Source organism: Epinephelus lanceolatus, chromosome 1 (assembly GCF_041903045.1).
Source record: "Epinephelus lanceolatus isolate andai-2023 chromosome 1, ASM4190304v1, whole genome shotgun sequence".
In the NCBI taxonomy this organism is placed as follows: domain Eukaryota; kingdom Metazoa; phylum Chordata; class Actinopteri; order Perciformes; family Serranidae; genus Epinephelus; species Epinephelus lanceolatus.
This window is the reverse complement of record NC_135734.1, coordinates 21901086-21927703: the sequence shown is the minus strand read 5'-3', so window position 1 is coordinate 21927703 and position 26618 is coordinate 21901086. Positions and strand designations below refer to the sequence as shown.

Genomic DNA, 26618 nt, shown 5'->3' with positions numbered 1-26618 from the left:
ATTGCTTGTTTACTCAAGCAAAAACTCCCTTCACAATGTTAACATATCATATAAATGAAACTCTGACAAGATCTTCCACCCACATATTACAACATATCAAATTGCCAAAAGAGGAATATTTTTCAGAATATCAGTTACCATATGAAGGAATGGGAGACAGCATATCAGTATAGAAAACCATTTTTATTTCTCATAAGGCTGTCCTGTAATGTACTTATATCTACTGGGGGATAACTGTATGTTTCTCCATTGTGACTAATACTTTCTCACTGTCATTTTGAATAAATCATCTCTCTCTGGTGTGTGAGAAGGAGATCTACACGACAGACACAGTCAAGCAGCTGCCCATGACCACTTTCCACAGCAGAAATGGACACTAACTGTCCGATTATGGTCCTAGTTTGTCCCGCTGTTGCTCTATCTCCCTGCTGCCCTAAGCTCAGAGGTTGTTGTTAGTGCCGCTTTCTTTTGTGAGGCAGTTCTATACAGTGTTTTCCTCATCTTTGCAAAAACTACAAGCGTTTTCTGGCTTAACCAAGGACATTGCTGAATGACAAAAGTGAACAATACTTATTTTAATGACTCTGTTGTGGCTTTTTCCAAAGCAAGCATACTGCAAAGCAGTCCTATACACACTGTACTTAGACACCAGCCTCTGAGTAAGTATGAACTGTACTTATATTCAGTGGCTGATCAATATTCCACCATGGGGCTCGAGCTCCTAATAGAGTCTTAAATATATTTTTCAGCTTCTTGGATCTGTCACCTTATATGTGATGTATTTATATATGTATATATACACAAATTATTTTATATACAAAGAAAAGGAGTGCTCATGAATTTACATCGGGCATGCCCACGAATAAAAGTCAAAATGTCCATTGTGAAGGATGAAGGTGAGGCCATGAGGATCCCAAAGCCTCACAAAGATTCTTCATTAACTCATCATAGGCTGCTAGTGGTGTCCGTCACTGATAATCCAGTGTTTTTCAACCAAACCTCTGCAGTGTTGTCACAGCCACGCTGTCCTGCTGGGGGTAGCGAGTCAAAAACAAATGTCTTCCACACAGAAATAAAAGGATATCAAGGTAATTTCCCTCCTTTTGCCCTCAGTTCTCTCGATCCCATGTTTAGGTCCATGTAAGCTCCTAAACTGGTTTACCTTCAGGCAGGGCGAATGTCTTCACATAATGTTTTAACAACCTCTAAATAACCCCTGCTAAGCTTTTTTTTTTTCAGTTTTCGAGAGGGAGACAGAGTGAGGGAAACGGAGGGAGAGTAGGTCGGAAACTGGCCACAGCTGTGTGGAAGAGGAGAGTCACCAACATGGGGCTCATTGATCAAACAGGGGATTAGTCTGGTTTCAAATCCTTGGCACCACGCGAGCAAAGCTGTTTTATCTGGGTGGATATCCTTTCTGTGGTCCCAGGTAATCCAGTCAGTAGCCGTGGATGTGATAGTTTTAGTCCGTTCGGTGGGAAGAGAAAGGGTAGATGAAGGGAAGAGCCTGGCACGCGGCCCTGCAATGGGAGCTCTCTGTTAGGTCCTGGGATGAATCTGCAACACAGAGGAGGAAGAGGAAGGGAGAGAAAACACACATACACTTAGATAGAACAAAGGCATACAAGTGTGCGAGGATTAGACCCAGAGGAATTGCTCCGTTCGCGTGTTTCAAAAACAAGGGGGAGTCTTTTGAACTGTGGAGGCTTTGTACAGCCCCGTCTCACCTCCCGGTTCCCGCTGCTACTAAAAACAGACAGCTTATATGAGTGGAAACAGCACCGAAAATGGAGGTGTGTTTGGCATTTATAGGTATACTGGGATATATCTGGAAAGCTCTTTGTACAAAAAATCCCTGGTGTGTTTCCATGCTGTGTATGTCTGATTCACAAATTGATATTTTTGACTTTATCTCAGACCATTTTAGCCACATCCCCAACACCCCCAGCTTGCCCAACCCACACCCACAACCACTCTTGGGTGCACCTTCGTACCAAGCCAGCCAATGACAACTGAAGATTTTCCTCCAACCCGATAAAATTACTTTGGCTTTGCTAAATGGGATCAGGGCTCCTGCTGTGGAGTCTGAGCTGTCTCTCTGTGACTCTGGTTCAGGGACACTTATTCAGCCTCAGCTGCAGACCAGGACACATTTCAAAGGTACATTGTGCAACCTTGAGACTGCTATTGAACATCCCTCTTTTCAGCATCCTGCTCAACCTAGAGCTTGATAAAAACTGTGTGCATGATGTCTACAACAGTTGAGTTCCTTGCCCCCTTATGATCGTCTATGCAGCAAAAGCATGTAATTGTTTTCCGGAATATTTCTTTACCTCACTTTCATCACATTTTCCACTTATTTACCTGCTTTAAGATTGAGCAGTTGGACTGGAAACCTAAGTTCCCAGCACACTGTGGGGCCAATTAGAAATCCCATAATCCTGTTCAACTAAGAAATACAGCCATGACATTTCCAGCAGGCTTGGCAGGTGGTAGCCAGGTGTGCGGATTTGACTGTATAGGATGATGCTTGGGACTGTGTGAGCTGTAGCACATAGAGAATCTCAGTGCGCCAATATGTTGGACATGCTGGCGAGAGCGCCAAATGAGTTTACTGACCACGCTCTGTGGGTACCGTGCGCACCTGTATTCACCCACTGTATTGTGTGTTACTGGGAGATTATGCTTCAAAGAACAATCAGAGAGGCAGGAGACTCTCATGCATTATAATTTGGGTTTAATTTAGCAATGAGCGTGTATGAAAACACAATGCAGTGCAGTTATAATGTTGTGAGACTGAGTCTGATTTGGCAGATTTATTTGATACACTACAAAAAGTTTTACTTTTGGCAAATTATGTAGGTCATTAACTCTTTTTTTTCTGCCAATGGGGTGCACTTCTTTCACCAGTTTTAAACTTAAATCAACATACGTAAAGATTTTTCTGAAATCATTTGTGGCTCTGCCTTTTCTCCTTCAAAGGGCACTTTGCTGATTTTCAACCAGCTTTGTATCATAACAATATGGACAGTTTGTGTAAATGAACTACAGTAAAGCGTCCCTCTGCAGCGTCCAGATATCCCTGCTCATCTCTTAGCTCAAATTGTCGCCATTGCTGGCTCTAGGGTTTCTTGAACTTCAAATTGGGCTTCTTTATTTTTGCCTGCCACCACGTACACACACAATATAGAAGCAGCTCAAGAAACATAAACATAAACTAAGATTCTGTTACTGCATTGCCTATTTTTCACCGAAAATGTTTTCAGAAACATATTTTAGTGCACTGTTTGGCAGTAAGATGAGAGTTTGTGAACAGAAAGTGGGCACCATATTGTTGCCTGTTGCCTGGTGCTGATCAACCAAGCCAAAATTCTGTTACTGCGTTGCCTATTTCTTGACTCAAGTGTTTTCAGAAACATATTTTAGCTCACTGTTTAACTGTAATTCAAGATCATTTGTTACCAGCCGGCTGCTATATTGTTCTTGGGGAAGCCTCTTGCATTACATCACCCACCAGTGGGAGCATTTACTGGTCTGGTGTAGTGCAGTGTATTCTAGTTGTTGTAGGTTTTCTACCTCTTGAGCAAAAGCAAATACTGCAGCCCTGTTCCTCTGTTTTCTCTGGTCATGTAGCACCAATTTAAAAAGTAATGTGAAAAAAAAGCATTCTCTTTGACATGATTCTGACATGTTTATATATATATATATTGCTGGAGGTGATCCTTTGTAAGCCCTATGAAGTTTTCCTGCCTTTTAATATTTAGCTTTAAATGTAACCCTACTGTCAAATCCTTTTGTGAGTTATTATGAGTTATACATACATACATACATACATACATATATATTCAATATTCTACAACAATTCTTATTTTATTTCACTGTTGTTTCCTTTTTATTTATTTGGCATTGAACTGTTTTTCTTGTTACAAACATGTTAATTATTTATAGTACATATGTGTTGTTGTTGTTTTTGTCTAGTAGGGCTATATCAATATATCATGTGACATGCATGACATGACCTCTTAAATTGCACTCCTGTTTCTAGTGCATTTTACACCCTGATGAAGACTCTGTAGTTGAAACCCGTTGCTTTATCAATGTATTGATAAAGGATTTTTAACTACAGTTGGAGTGCCTTGGATCCATTTTAGGACTGCCTGCCTGTACTTTGGAGTTTTACAGTTAGTGAGCTGGCCAGTCGTTGTTTTTTTTTTTTTGTTTTTTTTTACCAATTTATAAAAATATTTGTCTTTCTACTGCATAGGCAGCCCAATTTTAGGAAGGAACCATCTTTCCAGGAGTAAAATACTTCTTTAATCAAGGTGTGTCTTCAGTCATGTTAGTTTGTTAGCAGGACTGTTAGTATCTTAAAAACCTGCTGAAAGATTTCAAAGACATTTGAGGCCTTTGTGGAGGAGTTAAGTCTGGTGATATGTCAAGGACCAGAACACAGAACAGAAGTGAGTCCAGGTGCAGATTGAGGAATGTTGTCACATGAACGTCTGCACTTATTTGAATTAATTAATGAGATAATTGCCCATTATCATTTTTGTTTCTTTCTTTCTCATATCTTTTACACCAGTATTATGGACAGTAAACAATGACATATCTAAGATGTCAGAATGAAGTGGTCTATGAAGAGGCATACAAACAATAGGAACACAAATCAAATGAATTCTGTTAACTCCTCCAAGTTTGATGTAATCGAGAATCTACTTCGCCATCTCTTTTTTAGGGGGGGGGGGGGTAGCGCGCTTCTGCTTAAACAACTTGCTTTGTCAGTGGGAATTTGGTGCTGCAGGTAGTGGGGCTCCAGACAGCTGTCCTACAGTAAGTGTGTTAAATATCAGATGCCAGAAATCTATTAAATTTCGAAAAGGCCAGACTATGCGAGTGTGGTTAGTGGGCAACTACTTGCATATTATTTCTATTTTTGATGCAGATTAATAATTTCTAAACATTTCCTGTTACTAAAATAGATCTATCTTGTTTGATGATACGGATTCTAGAAAGTTCCTGAAACAATAGAAGCATCACTAGAAACAAGTGGAACCCCACTGGCAGCTTTCTATTCAAAGAATGTTTTTTTGAAGACAGAATGACTTGTTAAGACAGATGTCAAAATGAGCTGTCTCTCAGCCTGATGTTAAGGAAACCCTTAGCAGCACTGACGCACTCCCTTGCTGACTACATCATGCTTATTTAGTTAGGCTAGTTGTATGGCAGCTGTTCCCCGGTGTGCTCTAAATAGCTTCACAGTCTCCGATTTAACATGTTGATTTCACCTCCAGGTCTTTTGACAGTGTCTCTCTCTGTACGGATTGGGTCCCTTTTTCCCTTTGATCCTTAAACACAGTAATCCTCTGGGCTCATCTGTCCGGCATTTGCATCTGTATCATCTACTGTACAACGACATATCAGAATGTTATAGCAAAGAATGACCTCTGTCAGAACAAGAGCAGTAACAGGTTACACATTACGGCTCACTCTCCATCTCAGAAACAATCCACCAGAGGTTTGTTAGTGGGAGAAGAGGGGTTGTATGCAAATGCTGTCATTTCCACCCATGTGCGTGTGTGTGAGTGCGTGCGTGTGTGTGTGTGTGTGTGTGACTGAAAGTGTCCTCTGTTCTTTTTTGTCCTCTGTCTCTTCAAATGAACAGTGCAGCAGGTAGCAGCGGATTGCTCAAGGATTTCCTGCCTATCCCATCCTTGCTGGCAACTAAGCCGTCTGCATTCTAATTTTCTGGCTGCATTAAATTGCAATTTACTCAGTCTTCAGTTAGTAAAAGGAGCCAAGGACAATTGCCTTAGCAAAAGAATTTAGTGCAAACACAGCCTACCCTTTCCCCCCTTTCTTGTTTAGTGCTGAACAAATCAATCATGCCAGCTGAGAAACCTCTTCAAACAGCACTAAACAGCACCTTCTAAAAACAGAAGACTCAGACAACAAAATACATTAAGATCCATTTAATGTGACATTGACAATGGAAAAAGAAAATGGGTTTAAATTAATCAGTAGCACTCCTCCTCCCCCTAAAACTGTATAAAATGTCAACCTGGCCATTCTTAGCAGCGTGTTCTGCATCTGTCGGCTCATAATTTCATACGTTTTTAAAAAGCATTTTATTACTCATCTCAAATGACACACTGTTTACCATTTGTGTATGGTTTTATGTTTATCATTGTTATGACATTATACAGGACTGAAGGAGGAGGAGAGGTGTTGTCAAGCACAGAGATGGAACAGATGATTTGTCGGTGGAGTTGAACTGTCTGTGGCATGGCCGCTCTGAGTTCATTTTTGATCAACTGCAGCGTGCGGTCTCCCGATTTGACAAATTATAGATGGTGATGCGTCTGCTGGCAGGTCACTTTTGCTCTGAAACTGTCTCGCAGATGGGCTACATCCTGTCACAGTGTGTTATTTTGTTTGAAAAAGTGCCCCTCTGCTCCTTTTAATAAGGGACATGTGGATCTCTGAACAGCAAGTAAATCATGCCAGACAAGTTGAACGGAACACACACTGCAAAGTGTGAATGATGGTGGTGAGTTCAATGCTTAGCACTCACTGATTTGAACAATTACAGACTCCATAGTAGAAATGCTGTGGCCTTATGCAGTTTAAAAATACAATTGTACATGAGTTGCACTGTGAAACAACTAAAAAAAAAAAAAAAAGCCATTAAAATTCATTGAATGCCTGATGAGGATTGTATTACGTGTGTATGACATTCCTGCCTTGATGACAAATTCATATTCAATCTACCACACTAACAGTGAGGTTATCAAATGAGCATAATTCTTCTCGCTATCATGAAAAGCAGGGGAGAAGAACGAATAGGAGAGGCGATGTTTTCATTACAGCCCCGCTCGTTCTGCCTGTCTCTCTTAAGGTGTATAATTGTTCGGAGGGAGCAGAAATGGATTGATCTATTCAGTAAGCAGAGCGGGTAATGCAGATCTATGGTGGGCGAGTGTTTTTGGAAGATGCTCCCCAGTCTCGCTCTCACTGTGACTTCCACAAACAAAAGGGCCTGCCTTGTCTGCTGCTACAGAACAGGCAATGAAGGGCTCCCTCTCTGAAAGACATAAAGAAAGAAAAAGAAGAAACATGGGTGTCAGGCACTGGCTTTGTTTTGGCTTCTTACTTTTCATGCCCCTTTTTTATGAAAGATGGCAATGGAGTCTTTTTAACCGTGAACATGTGTGTGTGTGTGTGTGTGTGTGTGTGTCCGCCTGCCTTATTGTGCTTCACTGACACTTTTCAGAGCAAAATGAAAAACCTGCAGGTGAAATAAAAACGGCTGAGAATTAAAAGAACCCAAAAAAAACAAACAAAAACAATGCTGTGTTGTGAGCTTGCTGGCTTGTGACGGCACAAATACAAATGAGGCAATTTGGCCTGAGAGGCAGGTGAATGAGGAATGTTGATTAAAAAAGAGAGCAGAGTGCAGGATAAAAAGGCCTTTCATGTAGCCTGTGGGCTATGCTGTGCGCTGATAGCTGCTTCAACAAGACCTCAGAGGGGGGATCAGGATATCAAGTGGCCTCTGATAAGAAGCCACACAACGAAAAAGGGAAGAGACCTGCCCGGGGGTCTTGTGCACAAACGTGTGAGCACGCGCACACCAACACACACACAGACACACACACACACACACACACAGACATATCAAACACATCAAACATGTGTGTTCATACACGAGCACACACACAGAGGAGCAAGTAGCATGTCACAGATTAGCGACTAATGGGATTGGCAGACCTGCGTGAGGCACTGTAATCAAGCCCACACAGTGGCCGATAGCAAAAACAGGACATGGAACAAAGGAGGCAATGAAAGGAAGTGCAACTGATCCTGCCATTACACTGTTCACAGACAGCAGGGTTCTGCTAAGGGGTGGACCTGGCGCTGTGTGTGTGTGTGTGTTTCTACAGTACTCCATGAGTGCTGCAGCACATGCACGTTTACCCATCTAGGTATCTTTTACATGAAAATTTGTACTTTTTATTTATGCGTGCGCTGCCTGTGCGGAGTGATAAATATTTACAGTGGGTGGCGGTGCGTTCAGTATTTGTGTCACGCCTGCCTAATCATGCACAGCATGTAAACACACACTTGATTATTTCGCACATGAGTATTTGGGTTAATGAGAAGTCATTGAACATGAGTTGGTCCCACTTCTACCGCCCGACACTCAAGTGCAGTACAGTGATGTGTGTGAGAGAGAGACGGGAAAACAAAAACAAAGAACAGCTTGAGAAAAAGACTAACCTTTACAGAAGCAAGAATGCAGCTCAATTTCTGTTGACCCATCCTCTGCATTTTGCTTCCGGAAGCTAAAAAGGGGAGTATGGCTGGGTGTTCTGCAAAGAGAGGGTCAAGAAAAAAGGACACGTGTGTATTGGGTAGAAAAGCAGCTTCCGGCCTGACCTTTTGGCCCTCTTCTTTTCAGGTTTTAATAAAATTAGACCAAAGCCATTTTACTCATAGATATGCATTAATGCTCCTCCTCCACTTGTGTGCAGAAATGTACAATCTTGATTAATGTATCTTAAAAATATATATAATCTGTTATATAAAGAAAATCACGTTTTCAAGTTTACTTATTTCAAATTGTGCAAAGGACTGAATTGAGAATTAGAGATGCATTCTTTAGAGTGAACCAAGTACCACACCTTACCTTGACAGGATGGCAAGACCACATTCGATCAACTTCTTTCTGAAAATTTTGGGCCTGTGGTGTCTGTGAAGGGGTCCAGTGAAAGCTTTATGTCTATCTGCTGACATATAAATCTGCAGAACAACCTTGGGAAGCCCCGTGTGGTCTAACCTTCACTGGCTGCTCCCTCATTCCCTACCAGCACATTAGTCTCTGCTTCTATTCAAAGTCATTGTCACCAAGCTCTAAGAGAAGACAGGAGGTTTGCTGATCGCGAGCAGGTGTAGGGGGGTGAGTCAATTAAATGAATACAAATCGGGTGATCAACCTGTCACACAGTGCTGGACTGCTGGCTTCGAGGACTTAACTCCCCTTCATTATTTTTGCATGCCGCATTCGGAGTCAGTTTACAGAGCCAAAAGGCAGTGGAGAAGGAGAGTGGCAGTTAACTTTATCTCTGAGAGGAGTGTGGCCTGAGGCAGAGCCCACCTGTTTGTTTACTGCCTGCTTTATGTTTGTTCTTTACTACTATGGGCCCTTAGATAGGTTGCTTACACCTAACAGAGTCCACCTTGTTATATTGAGGGCACAGATGTGCTTTTTAAGTATTCTCTATACAGTGTGACACATCCTTTTAACCCGCAGCTTTGACACTGCGCTCGTTTGATTGTTACATGGCAGAAGATTAATTAAAAATTAAGCAGGCATTTGGCAGGGAAGCTTTGTTAAAGCATTTAATCAAAGTATTCAAACACAGCCGCCTGTTATTTCCAGTAATTTAAAGTCCAAGAAGAGAGGCTGAACTGTAAAGTGAAACCTGTCTGACATTTGGGCACATACTCTATGAAAATGTGTGCCTCTGTGAACACGTTGATATGTTTGTGTGTGCCTGGGTTAGGGCTGCACAATTAATCAAATTATTATCTAAATCATAATATGACCATGTGCAATATCCAAATCGCAGGAGCTGAAACTTTAGAGGTAAAATGTGTTACAATATACAAATTAAGCATTGTGGTGCTAGAGAGATGCCCTGGCCTACAAATCATACTTGTTTGGTACAGTCTCCAGCAAATAATGACATCATCATCATTTTTATATTATTTATTTTTAACATTTTCAGTGAAAATGAAACGCAAAATCTACCAGTCCCACTAAAATCATAACTCATATTGCAATCGCAATATCTGTCAGAATAATTTCAATATGATTGTTTTGGTTTTTTTTTTGGACACTGTGTAGCCATAGTCTGGTTTAAATGTGCATATACAGCACAGAGCATATACAGATCAGGCGTATGCATCTGTGCATTGCGAGTGTAGGTCTGTGCATGCAGGCTGAAGTGTGTGTGTGTGTGTGTGTGTGTGTGTGTGTGTGTGAGGTCTCACTCTTGTAGTCTTGATTTTGTTCCCAGAGGAGCACATCCATCCAGAGTTGTCAGGCAGAGTCTTACACTCCTCTCCCTCCAGACACGGTTCCATCTCACACCACCATTTCCCAATTACAATGGACGCTGGGGAAGGTGAGCACAGACATGTAACAAGGCAGGTTAGTTTATCACACAGACACATGTGTACACACTCTGTCAGAATCACAATAAGAATGGGCTTCATTGGCCAAGTATGTGTGTATGTGTGTATATATAGGTGTACAGAAATATTTATATTACGTTTTGTATTTAAACTACCAAAATATAATGTACTTGGTATTATAGTGTTATTTTATGTATGTATGTATGCATGTATGCACATACAGATGCCAATATAAATACTGATAATACTAACCAAAGAAAAAAAAGAAAAATTGTTTTTAAAACTGAACCTTAGATATATACTATAATTTAAATCCTTTTCAATCACAGTTACTTCACATAGAGGAGAAAATACACACTTACAAGTACAAGTATACATGTATATCTATTTACGGAGAGTGGGTAAAAGAAGGTTAACCTATCAAAATTAGTTTTTAGCAGCTGCTTAAACACACCATAAATTCAACAGATCTGATGCAATGAGGAAGGCTGGTCAAGTTTTGTAGCTTCAGCCACAAAAGAACTGTCACCTCTGGATTTAAGGATAAACTGTGGAAGATTTTCCCTAAAAAAAAAAAAAGTATAGACTCTCTCTCTCTCTCTCTATATATATATAGTATAGTATAGTATAGTAAAGTATATATATATATATATATATATATATATTATACATATACTATAGCAGAATTAACCCTTCTCAGTTATCACTTATGACCTACTAGAAGTGTGTGGTGGGGTATTTTTCTGCAGAGACTCTGTCCTCTGCCTGTATTTTCTTAGATTCTGTGTTTGGGACGTTTATGGGCGTGTACCCCCCACAGCGCTCAGGTGAGGTCGGGGCTTTATTAATAAGGTAGCAACCAGGTACCAGACAGTAAGCAGCAGCCATCCAATAGACACAGCGCCAAAAACACTCTAAATATAGCAAGCAAAACGCCAAATGAGAGTAAATCTGGGGTTTTACTTTCATTCTGGCAAGTGTTTTCACAAACGGTAACCAATAATCTTGCACAGCATACCTTTGAAAAGACGATCAGCATCAGTAGCTGACAGTTTAAATAAGGGCTCAACAACTATACTATATATACAAGGGCGAGGCCATGCAAGGCTTTTAAGTCACTAGAAAAAAATTAAAATCAATTCTGTATTTTACTAGAAGCCAATGAAGAGCGACAAGAATTGGGGTCATGTGGGACCAACGACTAGTTTCTGTTAAGAGCCTCGCCACTGCGTCTGCAACAACATATAATGAGCCGTGAAAGTAAAATAAACAATAAAAAAGCACAATTAAAAACATAAAGAGTAACCAGAGTTTAAAATGTAGGTGGAATCATCAAAAAAAAGTCGAACACATGCCCAAATCTCCCACGCAAGCATATTTTATGTACATATTCTACACAGGCACACATATGCGCACACATACACCAGCACCCACACACTATATTACAAGCTACTCCAGAGGAACACCCAGCCAAGTCTCTAAATGGATGTTTTTCTTCCTTCTTCGGCCTCAGAGCAATTGTATCGTTGCTGCATGGGTACTTTTTGCTGTCGACAATAATGTCTTATACCAACAGAAATTAATCATTATTTTGTTTTGATATAGCTACATTGCATGTAGGGGAGCAATCTCATTTTTAATCAAAACTAATTGCCTCTCATTAACATCGACTGAATTCTTCCTCCAGCTATCTGACAAAAACAAATATGTTCTCATCTTCTCGTCAAGATCTCCCTCCCTCCTCTCCTCTTCTCCACACGTCTCTGGGCGTACAGTGTGTGTGTGTGTGTGTGTGTGTGTGTGTGTGCATGTGTGTGTGTGCTTCTGGAAAAAACAAATCTGAAATGTGTTACAGGTGTTGGATGATAGCACAAAACACCTTTCATGATATGTGAGACGTCCCTACAGAAATCTTTTAAATATGTTTTCCTAATTAACTTACCATCGTCCATATGTTCAATTAATCACATGAGGAAATGCTTGATGCGTTTGTAATGAACAACTGTATTACGTGCTGGAGTATATACAGTAAGCAAGCTAAAAAGCACTGTTGCACAAATGCATTTCATGTAGTTCTCTGGTGTTTCATTCTTTTTGTTAAAACCAGACGTCTTGCATGGTGAAGCTCTCTTTGAATTAAATTATGGCACACAAATCTAAACCATTTCTGAAAGTTCTGTTTCATTTATTAAAGATGATGTCTGAAGAACTTTTTTGTCTCTCGCACTCCCTCTGAGGTTTCTGACAGCAAAAGTTCAAAGCAGTTTTTCAGGTGAGAAGTCATATTTTCCCCAAACAGATTTTTTTTCAGCATGTAGTATGTTTTCTTAAAATTTCCTTTCATCATGTTAACATAAAGAGGATATGAAGGTCAAATGACTGAATGCGATGAGTTTAGCCAGTATCATTTCATTTTCCAAACCCACTTTTTTTTAACCACTGGAAAAATATCTTCTCCCCTCCAGCTTGTGTTGCCAAGGTTACAGACCAACCACCAATCAATTGTGAGTATGAGCAACATGCCGTTTCCAACTGATGAAAGAAGACGGTTAAAGTGCAGTCCCTCACAGCACAGAGCGTGCTGCAGTCCTGTGTGAACAGACAGACAGACACAGACACACACACACACACACACACACACACACACACACACACAAACACACACACATGTGAATATGCCAGAGTGGACACAGAGCAACAACCCACTGCTGCTTAGTGAACTTGCTGCATTTCCTGACTTCCTCCTTCATTTTCCCCTCCATGAGCCCCGAGGATACTCACTGCCAGAATAAGAGCATCCACTAACAGGCTGTGAACCCGCCCTTTGGCTCCCCCCATGGCTGTTTACCTTATCCACTAATTACCACATGTTGGTCCATCATCCACTGTGCTCCCTCTCTCTCTCTTGCCTTCTCTCCCTCTGCCCTCATCCATGGGCTAAATATGCGTTTCACATCATTAATCATGTTTACATTCAGCTGTGGTTTAGGTGCAACACCACAACTAAGGGTTGCCACTTAACAGGACTTAGCAGTCTCCTTGTTAAGTGGCAAATTATGACTAGGCTTGAGGAGATGTGTTTAATCAGTTCCACCGAGTGATGATGATGTGCCGCGACACCACCACTCTGTTTAGCCCTGTCTCCTGGGTACACAGTGAGGAGGGGGTATGGAAAAGTTGTTTTTCATTATGCCACCAACTGAGGAGGATTTATATTTAACAATATGAATGAATCTGCTTGAAATTTAAAAATGGTAAAGTAATAACTGCAAAGCAAAAATCAGTTCCTTAAAATGGAAGCAGAGAGAAAGCAGGAAAAGAGTGAGAGAGAGGGAGAGGGAAGGAGGAAAAACAACGCAGGAGCTGCTTCACATGAGGTGCTGAGAGATGAGAGGCGCTTTGCATGAAAGATGAATGATATTTACTGTATTTCACAGAACTGAAATCACCTCAGCCTCTGTGCCCTGAAATGTGTGCATATGAAGCCTCAGTGATTTATACAAGGAGAGTCCAGGAAATGGCTGAATTACTTTGCATTACACATTTTTTCACAGTTACTGTGTTCACTATTTATTTCTATGTTTGCCAATATTACATTCCTGTACAGTGTTTGTCTTTAATAAGAAAGGAGCCACTCCACAACCTGGATTATTGATTTTTATCTCTACAAGGCATGGAGAGGTTCATGTGTTTGGTAGTGTGTGTTTGTGTGTGTGCGCATTTGTCTGCCTGGAGCTAATTGCACAAACTACTGGACCAGTCAGCCTAATATTTATTGTGCACTGACCTCTCATGGTTGCGGAGATTCAAAACTGTTGAAAAAACAGTTTTAATGACTGTTTTATGCCATCATTGACTGCTGACTCCTCACTCCTCTTAACCTGCCAGTTGGGTTCGTGATTCTTGCGGAAATCAGCTCAGCTTTTTTACCATCTGTTGCAGGCCACATTTTGGCCTTCATTGTGGCTCAAAAACTGTCATCTATAGAAAAGTTTGATCTCATTTTGAGCGACAGCATCTGCAGATTAATTCCATACCTGACATGTCATGACCCACTTTTATCTTTGATGACATCTTCACTGTGAAGGCCAAAACGCAGCACAATAGAAAATACACCCCTATTATTTTCAATGTACAACCTCACACTGGTGGCTAGACGTGCATTGACACTCCTGGACGCACTGCCTTGTGGCACTTTACACCACTGTCCTATTTCTAGCCTTGCCACCCCTGTAATTAAATGCATTTTTCCCCCACTGGGTCTCTGCTTGTACATACTGACTCCTGTAGCAGCTCTTTTTCTCTGCTCCTATGGCAGCTCAACTCCTCTCCTCACCACTGATGTATCCACCTTATTTTCAAACACGGAAGTAAATAGTGATCAACTTCCGTTTTTTTTGTGCGTGACTTCCGGTCAGCCGCTTTCCCTCATGCTTTCTCTTACCGGAGCTAACAGTGCAAGCTATTTTTTTTCAATTTTCAGTTGTTTATGTTAGTCAATCAGTTAGTTAGTTAGTCTGTGTATTTTATATAGATAACCGTGCCCATGGTTCCGTTATAACAGAAATTTATTCCCTCTAAACGTGAATAAATCGCACGTCAATCAAAAACTATGAACCAAAAAAGCACAATCTATCCCGAGTGAGACAAACTGCTTGATCCCCATCTCCAGTGTACCAGCAGAGAACCTGCAGAACCGAATCAGCGAAAAAACACACCAGGCTACACAGCCTCTCTACCTGAGCAGCTGAAGCTGCGGCTCGCACCCTCGACACACAGACACACAGACACACAGACAGTGCTTCTACATGCCAGCCAAACGTGTGCGCAACTGTGAGAAATAAATATGTGAGGTGTACGCTGCTTTTCTATCTTTTTTTTCCCTTTTCTTTCTTTCTTTCTTTCTGTCAGCGACATACACTCCTAACACAGGACGGGTTGTTTTAATTGACTGAGTTGATCATTAAGCCATAGTGATGTGCGGATCGGCTCTGATAGCACCCGAATCAGCATGTACGCATCAACCATCCAGCCGTTACAACATGATTGAGCTAGCAAAGCAGTTTTGTGTTGCTATGTGTGGTATTTATTCAGTTTTGGGAAATCACGATGTCTAGAAAGCATCAGTGGCTGCAGCTGACAGGGACAGCTAACGTTAACACTAGCAGCAAAGCTAACATCAGAACGTCATCTGTTAAAAGCCTCCCATTGTCGGATACGACATGCAACTACTCCAGTTAGCTCAATCATGTTGTAACTAAGACATCCGCTGGAAAAAATATTTTTTTCACGGACCGTTTATTGAGTTATTACAGACACCGCTAACGGCTAACCGTTAGCCAAACTAATCTACAATGACCATGTTAATTACTAAACGAGCACACAGAAATAGTAACGTTTGTTCAATCATTGTGTTTATATACTTTACAAACATCAGATTAGTCTAAACGGTGATATACTGACGTGAAAAAAGGTGGATATGATGGTGTGTTTTCAGCTTAAGGAAGCTAGGAGGGAGAGTTCCACCAGGCGCAGCTCTCCACGGTCCGGCTGGGACCTGGTTTTGTTCCATCTGCTGCACAGCCTCATATTGTACCACATCAGAAGCTTGTGGTGTTTTGCCTGCCCAATTTTGTAGACTTTGTGATTTTGTTGATATGGTTAATTTTTTCCTTGATATTTGTGCTTCTAGGCACATATTTTTATTAGCTCCTGGGACATTTCTAAAATGGGCTGCGCTGCTTCTGCTGGAATTACAAGAATTGTCTAGAGTGGCTGCAGTTAACCTCGGTGGGTGCCTGGCGGAGATCTGCACTCTACTGAGTGCACTTTTCTCTTTCAGTCAGACGACTAATGTTAAAAATGTTTATTACAGCAGCAGAACAGTTAGAGTATCGAACACAATAGTTACAATGTGGCATCTAGACTCTGGCCTCATTACTCCCCGCAGATATTTTTACATGAATTATTGGGGAGTGATGATTAAATATCTTCGCCCCCTAGCCTGGAGCCTGCAGGTGTATGCTGGGGTGGAAGTGGGGCTGAAATGGCAGGCAGCAATATTGATGCAGGGCAGCAGTGGGAGAGCAGGGAATTTTTCTGCATCTTAAATAAACCACTCAATTGGGAGAATGTGTTTTGTGGTTAACATATAGGGAGCAAGGTGTGATGCATGTGTATGAATCAGAACAGCTTGAGTCAACTGCATGAACAAGCTTGCGGGCGTCACTGTATTTATTGTTTGTTTTGACTGGTAACATGTTTCTGTGGTTTGTTTTGGCCATTAGAATATGTTAGAGTATTTTCCATGTTGTTAGCAGTATTTTAATGTCTATGATTTTAGCTCAAGATGGCAATGTGTTTGCTCAGTGGTTAGCGCTAATAACAGTGTGTTGTTCTATCAAATCATTATGATACGCAGTTTAATGAATTTTTAACTTGGTAATTAAACATGGTGTACCGTGCCACTTCAAATTATGTTTCTAAGCATTGTATTTTTGCATGTCTTAAAATATGTAGGGGGTGAACTTAAAAATGGTAGCACATAATGATGTGATATCAATAAAGTTGCCTAATGCCAACATTTTAAAAGAATGGACACTGTGTATTTATGAGGTTGTGCTGAAGTACCTGTCATGACTCTTTAGCTTGAAAATCAACTATCCAGCCACAGTAAGTGCTGCCTCCTTATTGACTACATATTATGCCCACAAGATTAAAGACAGATCACCAGAGTCTTGACAAATTGCAAATTATTAGTCATAAAATATGTCACCACCCAGAAATTGTGAACTAAAGCAAGGCTGCAGCATTATTCCCCAGCACAAACCAGATAATGTGACTAATGCACCATCTTTAAAAGAAAAAAGAAGCATTTTTGCACACCCCTAATTAATACCTTGACAGCTTCCCATCTTGTAGTAAAAGGAGAGTAAAACTTTAATGAGCAGTGGCTATGAAATATATTTTATAAATATTCATGTTAAAAAAATTTGATTCATGCCTTGAATATCTATTTCAGTCAGCCTGTGTGGAATACAGCAGGTCCATCTCAGAAAACTCGACCAAATACTGTTAATGGCATGTCTGGTTTGATGGCCAGGAGGAAAAAAAACAGACGAGTCTAATGTGAACACACACACTTCATGTCCGTGGCTGAGGCCAGGACATCTGGCTTCGACCTTGACCACTGGAGAAGAGCCATCTCTGGGCTGAGATCCATGCATCACTCTCTGGTGACCACTGACCTCCAACAGTCATTTTACTTTAACTACTCCCGCTGCAACCGTCAGCATAGAGGGTACAACCTTTGTTCCAACATCAGCAAACTTTACTCCTCCTCTGTGTCTGCTGCGGAGTGCATAAGGAGGTGGGAGTAAATGGCTGACAGTTGACCACCGTCCCAACTACCCCTTTTGGGTCAACTATTAATTTTCAGATCCATCTGTTTACAAGCTGAAAGCCTTTCGGTGTGATTTAAAGCACCAACACCAATTAACACGATCCTCACATGCTACCATAAAGTAGCTGCTGTATGCTGTCAAAGATGACAGATGGGCTTGGAATAATCAGCAAACAAGGACTGCAGGAGCGTTTGATTCAAGATGTTAGCCATGTAGCAGGCTGGAGTATTTAGCTTTGATGGACAAACAACCGAGAGTGGGACTTGAATTGATTGAAAAACATGAAGCGATGGACCTTTTACAAGTGCATCTGTCAGATCACTGGTGAGCGTGCACTGTGATGGATTGAACCCGCTGACACGTCCCTGCCAGGTAGCAGAATGTTTGAACACCTTGACGGATGAGGAAGTGAATTGATTTTTGTCTGTGTCAAAATGGGAATACGTGTCTGTGGGCTCAATGAATAGTTAATGTTTTTTAACTTGGAGCGGCCCGCGCAGCACTTGGTGGACTTAAATTAATCATAGCAAAAACGATGGCTTTCCAATGGTGTCAGTTGTAGCGTCTGTTTTTTGGTGACTCACTTAAATTGGTCGCTGTCAGCCAAGATCTGGAGCAGAAAGCAATTAGGCTTTAAATTCTCATGCCATTTTTTTGGGTTAAATTTACAGTTTGGGGTGGAGGATCGATGTTTTCCACATGGTAAACACTTCAGTTCTTTCTTTCTCTTTCTCTCATATTCAGGTCACTTTCTAAAAGAAGGTTATTTATTTCTTCCCTTTACCTGATTACCTAGTTTATATCAGTGCTCTGCAAGTGCCCTGATTACCCACTTATTAAGCAAACAAACAGCCAATCAATCATTCATTCACTTAATTTTACAAGTAAGCAAAAGAGTAACAGTGAACTGTACGATGAAAAAAAAAAAAAAAAAAGAAGCAGAGATTTCCATCTTAATGAGACAGAGGTATGAGTGCAAGCATTGTGCAACAGCAGTAAAGTATTGAAAGGGTCACAGGAGCATGAAGCAAATGTAGCGAGTGTATAATTACAGCAGGACTGAGACGTGGACCCTTGAACCTGAGGTCAGCTTCAGAGAGTCATTATTCTGCGTTAATCTTTGCCCCTCTCTGAAACGAGAGAGCCGTGGTTTGATTAGCTATTCAGAAAACATCGTTCGGCTTTCTAATCACACAGCTTTTCTGAATTTCTGAATTTGTAATGGACACTGGAGCACCTGCTGACTTACCACGTAAGTAAAAATTCCTGTGTTTTCGTTTTATTATTATCGGCTTAAGTTTTTTTTTTTTTTAAATCATTATTATTATTATTCAAATAAATTCATAAAAATGCCACAGATTTTCCTCCTGCATGGCCTCAGATTCATTCAGTAAAAACAGTAGTTTACAGACCCATAAAAAAACAGTGATGAAGCAAGTGGAGTAATTCTGGATCACAATTGTTACAACTTAAATATGTGATATAGTGGTAAATGCAATTACAGTATACAGTACAGTGCACTATAAAAGTAAGTATAAGAGTAGGTGTGTACCTATTAATGGTTGAACAATGCCTCCTTTTGTTGTGTGGTTATTTCCTTTCCTTTATGTGGGTACAAAAGAGATTTATGAAAATGTATCTCCCACACAGCTGCCTTATGTTTCTTTACTTCTCTCTCAGCTCAACCACAGGCTTTGTTACTCCAGTAGTGAGAGCAGAAAGAAAATATGATATTGCTTAAAAAAACAGAGACAGGGAGAAGGAGAGGAAAACTAAACTAAGATGACCTTTCAGCTCCAGCTGAGGGTCAGATCCTCTCCTTGCGGGTTAAAGGTTGAGAGTCTAATCACATCATCGATGCTGTGAGAGCTCGGTGGGATGTGACAAAATGGAGGAGAAAACCTGTTTCACAATCATTATCTCCAACTTTTCCAAAGACACAAACATCTTTTTTTTGACCCAGGAGAATTTCATTGTTTGTTAGTCTCTCCTTATGTCTGCCCGTGTGTGTTTGTCAGTAAGAGAATGGAGTTATTGTTTTCTATTGTACAGTATAATGTGCTCCTTCTGTCCATCCCCTCAGGCAGTATCTGCAGCAGGTTTGCCTCCTGCCAACTGCATACAGTAGCAGGGGGGCTGTAGAACAATGAGAGGCAAACTGTTGGAGGGCAGGGATTTTTAAAATAGGAAGACGAGATGTTTTCTTGGCTGTTCTTGGGTGTTATCAGTTTGGACCTTGCTCTCCATACAATCATGTATAGCAATGAATAAACCCTTGCAGATCAGATATGTAGCCTATCAAATGTTTTACATGTTTAACACTGGAAAAACCACATGTATGTGTGAATGCATCACACATGAAATGTCTGAATACCATGTGCCTCCAAATGCATCACATGTAAAAAGTCTGAAACCCACATGTGCCACCCGATCTCCTGTTTATATTCCCAGAGTGTCAAACACTGCTGCTTTGTCATGCCCCTTGGTGTGTGATATCCACGCTTAAGGCGCCCTTTAGCGTTTTTGAGATGCACTGGGCTTTCATGTGACATATTTATATCACGTGACCCAACAAATGTGTTTAGTGTGTTGCCTAAACCTAACCGCGATCGTTTCACAATATTAACCATGTGTCAAAATGTGTATCAGTTCTGCGTCACATAAGCCCTGTTTCCAACACAAACAGTACTCTTTCATGTGGGTGGGGTTGTTGTCACTCACTGCTCCATCCAGCACTCACTGTATTGCCTCCTTTATCAGTCTGCACCTTATTTATCATCCACAGAGCGAGGTTGCATGCTGACATTTTCAGAAAAAAACAAAAAACAAACAGGCTGCAGTGAGAGTCTCTCTCGATAGGATATTTAAAAATTGCAGGTATGTGCATTTAGTCCTTCTGAGGCAAGCTCAGGGGTTTAGTGTTGCCATAGCCCACAGGAATGATGCTCCACAATGCTTTTTTTTCTGAGGGTTGAGATAAACCCAGTTCACATAATCTGGTTGAAATTAATATATATTTCTAAATGCTTGAAGATCCACTCATCACTAAAAGTCTATGTCATCCAAGAGAGTTGATAAAAACGAATGGAATGGTCAAAGTTGTCATATTGAAATTTAAGGTGTGCTGATGGATTCACGTTGTCAGCTTATGCATTGAGTAACATTACAAGTAAATGTTCAACCTTAAAAGGTGCCGGCAGTTGGGGCGTCCGTGGCTTAGTGGATAGAGCAGGCACCCCGTATACAAAGGCATTGTCCTCGCTGCAGACGCTGCGGGTTCAGTTTCAGCTATTCGCGGGTTCAGTTTCAGCTATTCAGTCCTGTCCCTGCCTCCATACTTCACTGTCCTGTCCATTAAAGCCATAAAAGCCCCCAAAAAATAATCCTAAAAAAAAATAAGACTTGCTGGCAGTCGGCTCAGTGAATTAAGTTATTTTTTCTCAGACAACAGCTGCTGCAAGAGGCAGCAAAACATCCTTTATTTTTTAGTTACAGTTTACTAATGTATTAAAACTTGCAATGTATGAACAGTGGTTACATAAGCCACAACTAACGCCTACTATCAACCAATCAACAGACTGCAGACTGTTCATAGCTCAACCTTTTAGTACCAGATCTGTGTGCTAGGTACCCCAACAGGGGGGTGACCAAAAATGGGGATGGTACTGAACGGTTCCATTTGTACCATCCACAACTTTTCGCAGTGGAAACAGAAAAAAAGCGTACCTCACTGAACCGTACTGCTCAGTGGAAACAGGGCTATAGACACAGGAATGGCACCTCTGTCCATTGGTATGAGATGACGAGGGCTGTGACAATATTTAATAGTCTGGTAATGAGAACGGGTCATGTGAAATACTGTACATGTGATAGATCATATACTTTTCTTGTAATCGAAGGTTTGCCAGTAAAAATGAGCTCTGGGTGATCAACTACATTCCTGCTAATAACAGTTATTAAACAATAATCTTTAAAAGACTCCAGCACGCTTATGATATTCTGATTGCATCTGTTTGACCAGTAATGTATGTGGAAGATCTGCAGCACTTCTTGTCCCTCCCCTCAAGTAGCGTCCATGTGTGTCTCCCCCCCCTGGATGTATCTCAAATGTACCATGACAACCTGTCATGCTCGGCTATACACGCCTGCAGCCAAACAGAAGGGTTCATTCCCCATCAGTGATCAGCAGCGAGCGGGCATCTGCGTGCATCCCTTGTTGAAAGAGTTTACTGCTACAGCAGCTACATGACAACACAAAGTGGTAGCATGTGTGCATATTAGGGCATCTGCATGCATGTGTCGAGCAAATGAGTGCATATGTGTGTGTGTGTGTGTGTGTGTGTTTGTCCATACTGTGGCTGAGGGCTTACATGTCTCATACACTGGGATAAAGGCAGTGGTGCAGTGATGAGCGCCTAATCTGAGTGCATGTGATCGGCCCGGCGAGGCTGGAGAGATATGAGCGTTTGACTTGTTAAAAGGGATGTTCTTCACTAAGAGCCTTGTTGGCCCTGACATAACTGGGACATAGTTCTCCTTGTCAGAGCTAATAATCAATTCCCACTACAGGGATAATCTGACAGCAGACCCCCACTGAGCATGACACCTCCCAACGCAAGCTGTCGTCACATTCCCATATTTTAATAACAGCCCAAACAGTTACCAATAGCAACTGGAACAAGCCCACGAGGCCTGCATTCATAAGGTAGTAAACACTCGACAATGGGACTGATCCTCACTGTGTGCTTTGATGTTGGAGTTTGATGCTAATGACCGATAATACAGCACATCAGGGAGACAGCCTGTTCCTGCGAATTTGGCCAAAGATAAAGGAGTGTTCATTCCTCCAGGCTCTGTATGTGTGTCCAAACCAAATGACCTCTGAAGATATACTTTTGATTTGTTCTATCAGAGCACTGGCAATTCTTTATAATCTTTTATTTTTTCTTTTGTGGGAACATAACCCGTGTATGGTACAGGGGCGGCAGGTGTCCCCCAGGGGGGTGGTGAGATGAGCTGGGCTGCTGCATCGTTCCTCATCTGGACGGAACATTAATAATGCCGGGACCTGGGGAGAAAGCTCCATCTGGGCCAGGCCGGTGCGCTGCGGAGGGGACAGACCACTGACTCCACAAGTCTATAATCCCTCACATAGTGCACCGGCAGCCTGCAGGGCCCGGTTGACAAACACATGCAACTTTCTAGAGCACCTTTCCTAGATAATCAAAACCCTTGAATGGAGTGCCCCCCTCGCCCCTCCTGTGTCCATTTATTTCCACACTTACAAAAAAAAGATCCTTTAATTAAATGGCGTGTTTGCAAAGCGTGGCACTTCCGACTACAGATGAGCTCTTATGAATAATCACATAATTATTTTGTCTGCCCTTCAGCCCTTATCCCGTGATGGTTTCAGTGTTAAATAAATAACAGACTGATTCACTTTCAAGCAGGTGGAAATTATCCAAGAGAGGAGGTGAAGGCCCCAGCTAAAGGAAATAAAATAATGAAGAGGTCATGTCCTCTTAACTCTTTCATTGTGGTGCAGTGGTGCTCAATACTGTAGCTTGCTGCTCAGTGACTTGTCGTTTCATTTTTATCATCACTCCCTCGATAAGTGCTTGTTAATCAATACAGAAATAGCAAGGACTCTCTCACTGTGGGAGGCTGAGGCATAGAGGCGTGAAGTGTTAAAAATAGCTCCTACATCTCCACCTTCCATGTCATTTAGGCTTTGACGTATATATCTTTGTCAAACTTCTCCTGGCAACTTTTACAATCACATGGTTTTCATCTTAAAGTCCCCTTCATTGACAACTATGTAGTAATATTATGTCCTTAAACCCCTGGACCAACTGGTGGTACTCCCCATGATCCTCCCTCTTTTTTAGGGTCTGATGTACCCACACATATCTCCGTTTCCCTGCCCAACAAACTATTTGCTGACAGCCTCTCACCCTCAACCATAGCTACAGCAAGCACCCTCTGCCTGAACATTTTAGTAACTTTCTACTAATTACTGGGGGGGGCAAAAAAACGTAGATTGATTACATAGGAAGGTTAGTGTAAGGACTTGATGGGGTGGTTGTCTGGCAACATTAAAAAGGCGCAGCAAGCATTTTTTTTTAAATTAGTGGCATTCAGTTGAAAAACACACTTCAACACAACACCTGCAAAGAAAGCTGAGACCTTCAGCACAGAGCGACTTGTCAGAGAGCGAGAGTCTGCATTATCATAGGGAAAGTTTTGACAGCAAACATGGTAGAGGGTGCAGTTTTTGAATGTAAACCTGAACCTTCACTATCTTCTAAGAGCCCTATCATAGAAGATACTATTATATGTTTAGCAACCATTATACAACAGTTAGTTCCGGCCCTGCAATCTGATTGGTCGAGAGACAGTAAAACCGTGACAATATTGGAGTACAACATCACGGTTATTTCACTGTGTATGTATCACTCCGCCTCACAGCTGATTGCAATCAACAATCAAATCAAAACTGACGGTTAGTGTCAGTTAGGTCAGCAGTTGCATTGTAGGCTAATTAATTCATCCACTGTCAAACAGCCAAAAATATGGATTTATTTCCTAAAATAACTTTTGAATTGAACTATGAATGGTCAGCAGAGGAAGATGAGGGAGAGGGAGGGGGAGAAGCTGAATCCATCTGAGCACACATCCAGGTTTGTCAGTGTTTCATCAGCGGAGCTCAATGACTTGGAGAAAAGCAACATACTGTCAGAAGGCAGAGTCGGCTGTGCCTGTGAAGCGACAGTCCACCATGCAGTCACCAGAGACTTATTTCACCGGCTGCACAATTAATGGAAATGTGCAGATAAATGTGAATAAAGAGTAAGTGCCTGGCGCACCATGTCTGTGTTACATAGCAACGGTGACAGCGGCGTCCTGAGGGAACTATTTGTCGGCGGAAGACAAATAAAATGCTTAAATTATCTATTTTGTCCTCATTTTTCAACATTTCTTAATCAGCCTTGCTTATTTAACTGTTGAACTGTTGTATAAAAGCAATATCACACTCGAGCTCGTGATGTTATACTCAGCTGTGATTGTCTTTGGCACTCAGCCTGCGGCCTCGTGCCTATGACCGAATCACAGCCGTGACGATATACAAGTATAACATCACTCCCTCTCGTGTGATATTGCTTAATACACAGTGTCAGCCCCTGCCAGTTAGCCTTCAAGCTAATAATCTAACAAACAGTATAAAGTAAAGGTCAGGTAAATAATGGCCCTGTCCAAATACCCGCACTTGCGCCCTTGTGCCCCTTAATTGCGCGCTCCCGCTAAGGGGCGCAAGTGCGTAGGGTATCCAAATTGTCTTCTGTTGTTATCAAGGGGTGCAAACCTGCACCCTTAATGCACCCCTTCCGAAAGTGCGCATCAGACCTCACTTCGCTGAAGGATTTTACCCAGAATCCTCTGTAGTGTCGTGATGCCGTAACACTGCACAGCTGGCCGGTACAGCTCACCATCTTCAAACGGTATCTGACGTATCCGGGAGCCGTTAACTCCGACTGACAACAACCGTTAGAGGAACATAACGTCAAACAACACGCTGTGTGGACTTAATAATACATGACAGGGCGTTAATAATGAAATAATATACAGTTTACAGTTGACTGGAGGTTTGTATGATAGTCCACATCACTTTACAGTTTTGATTGTGTCTTTAATTATTATTATTTTATTACCGTATGTCTTTATAGTTTATTTTATATCACAATTTACCACAATTTATCCAAGCAAAAAACGTTTTAATAGTAATAACGGTAATCTAGGCTACGTTAACGGTAGAGTAAAAAAAGATGTTACAGCTAATATATACATTATTAACAGGTAAATTCAAGAGTAAAATTTAATTTAAAAAATTTACCTGTTGGTTGGGCATCAACATCAGTACTTGGATCTGATGTAGATGCCGCCTTCTCCTGCGGCTCCTAATCCTCCTCATCATTCGCTGATTGTATCTATTTATCATTTGCAGCAGCAGTGCTCCTCTATCGCCATGTTTCGTCTCCTAGGAGACGGGCCAGCTGGACCCAAACAGAAGTGACATGTACGCAACTGTCCCAATTCTCCTTTTTAAACAGCGTCGCTCCCTTGTGCACTTATGTCCCTAACTGCACTTTTGGCAAGTGCACTTCAGGGAAGACCTCAGGGCGCAAGTGCGGGTATTTGGACAGGGCCAAAATTTCAAGTGTCAACAAAAGGTGCCCAGCCAGTATTGGCTTACAAGACACTACAAACATAATAAAAAGAAGAGCAATAATATAGTAAGTGCAAAAATACAAATATAATACACCTCCATGCACATTAAACCATACATTGTCAAAGCAGATACGAACATAGTCCTGCCCCTCAGACATTACTGTTCTACAAGATAACTCATCTGAGACACAGACAGGGTTGGGTATAACGCAAAGTAACGCGTTAGAGTACTTTGATTACTTTTTGCAGTAACGAGTAACCTAACGCGTTAGTTTGCTCGTTTGGTTCTAATAACGGAGATAACGTTAAACCTATCAGTCTGAAAGAAGCCACGGAGCTTGTGGCTTGCTACGTGGTCGGAGAAATGCTGCCATTGTCTACAGTGGAGTCTAAATAGGTGGAGTAGGACTCGCTGACAGACATATTTCAGACTCAGGACTTGCATTATGCCTGGTACATGCTACACGCTGGTACTCACCAATTATCCCCGGTCGTCTTTCACGGCATGTGTGATGTCATCGGGTTATTCTTGTCCTATTTTTATTACTCTGACTATTATTTGAGTCACTGTGTCTGTTCCTGCGCCAGCCAACATGTTGTTGTAGTCACCTAAAAGCGTCAGCAGATGGCAGGAGCAACATTTGAAGCACCATATGTAAACTGTCAAGCTACTGTATCTTCCACAGGAAGTTCTGACAAATGTTTCAGAATAAAAGCCTATTTAGAAAATGGAGGGATTCTCTGGTCGAGGTTATAAGGGGCTTTTAATTTGAAACAAGTGTTGAGTTTGAA

General features: G+C 41.5%; 1 protein-coding gene across 3 annotated transcripts in view; it reads right to left on the bottom strand.

Annotated features, from left to right (window-relative positions):
- Positions 1-167: 167 nt before the first annotated feature.
- Positions 168-26618, bottom strand: part of tafa1b (TAFA chemokine like family member 1b) — a 146474-nt gene continuing 120023 nt past the window's right edge. The window contains exons 4-6 of one of the 3 annotated variants that reach the window (XR_004501695.2): positions 10054-10178; positions 8278-8369; positions 168-1557 (exon numbers count right to left, since the gene is read on the bottom strand). Coding sequence is in view for 1 of the 3 variants with exons in the window: in XM_033627567.2 (XP_033483458.1) it covers positions 1540-1557; positions 10054-10178 (143 nt within the window). In the remaining 2 variants the exon portion in view is untranslated. Of the gene's footprint in view, positions 1558-3889; positions 7082-8277; positions 8370-10053; positions 10179-26618 lie in introns of those variants that run through there. The other 2 variants (XR_004501696.2, XM_033627567.2) reach the window with 2 other exon arrangements.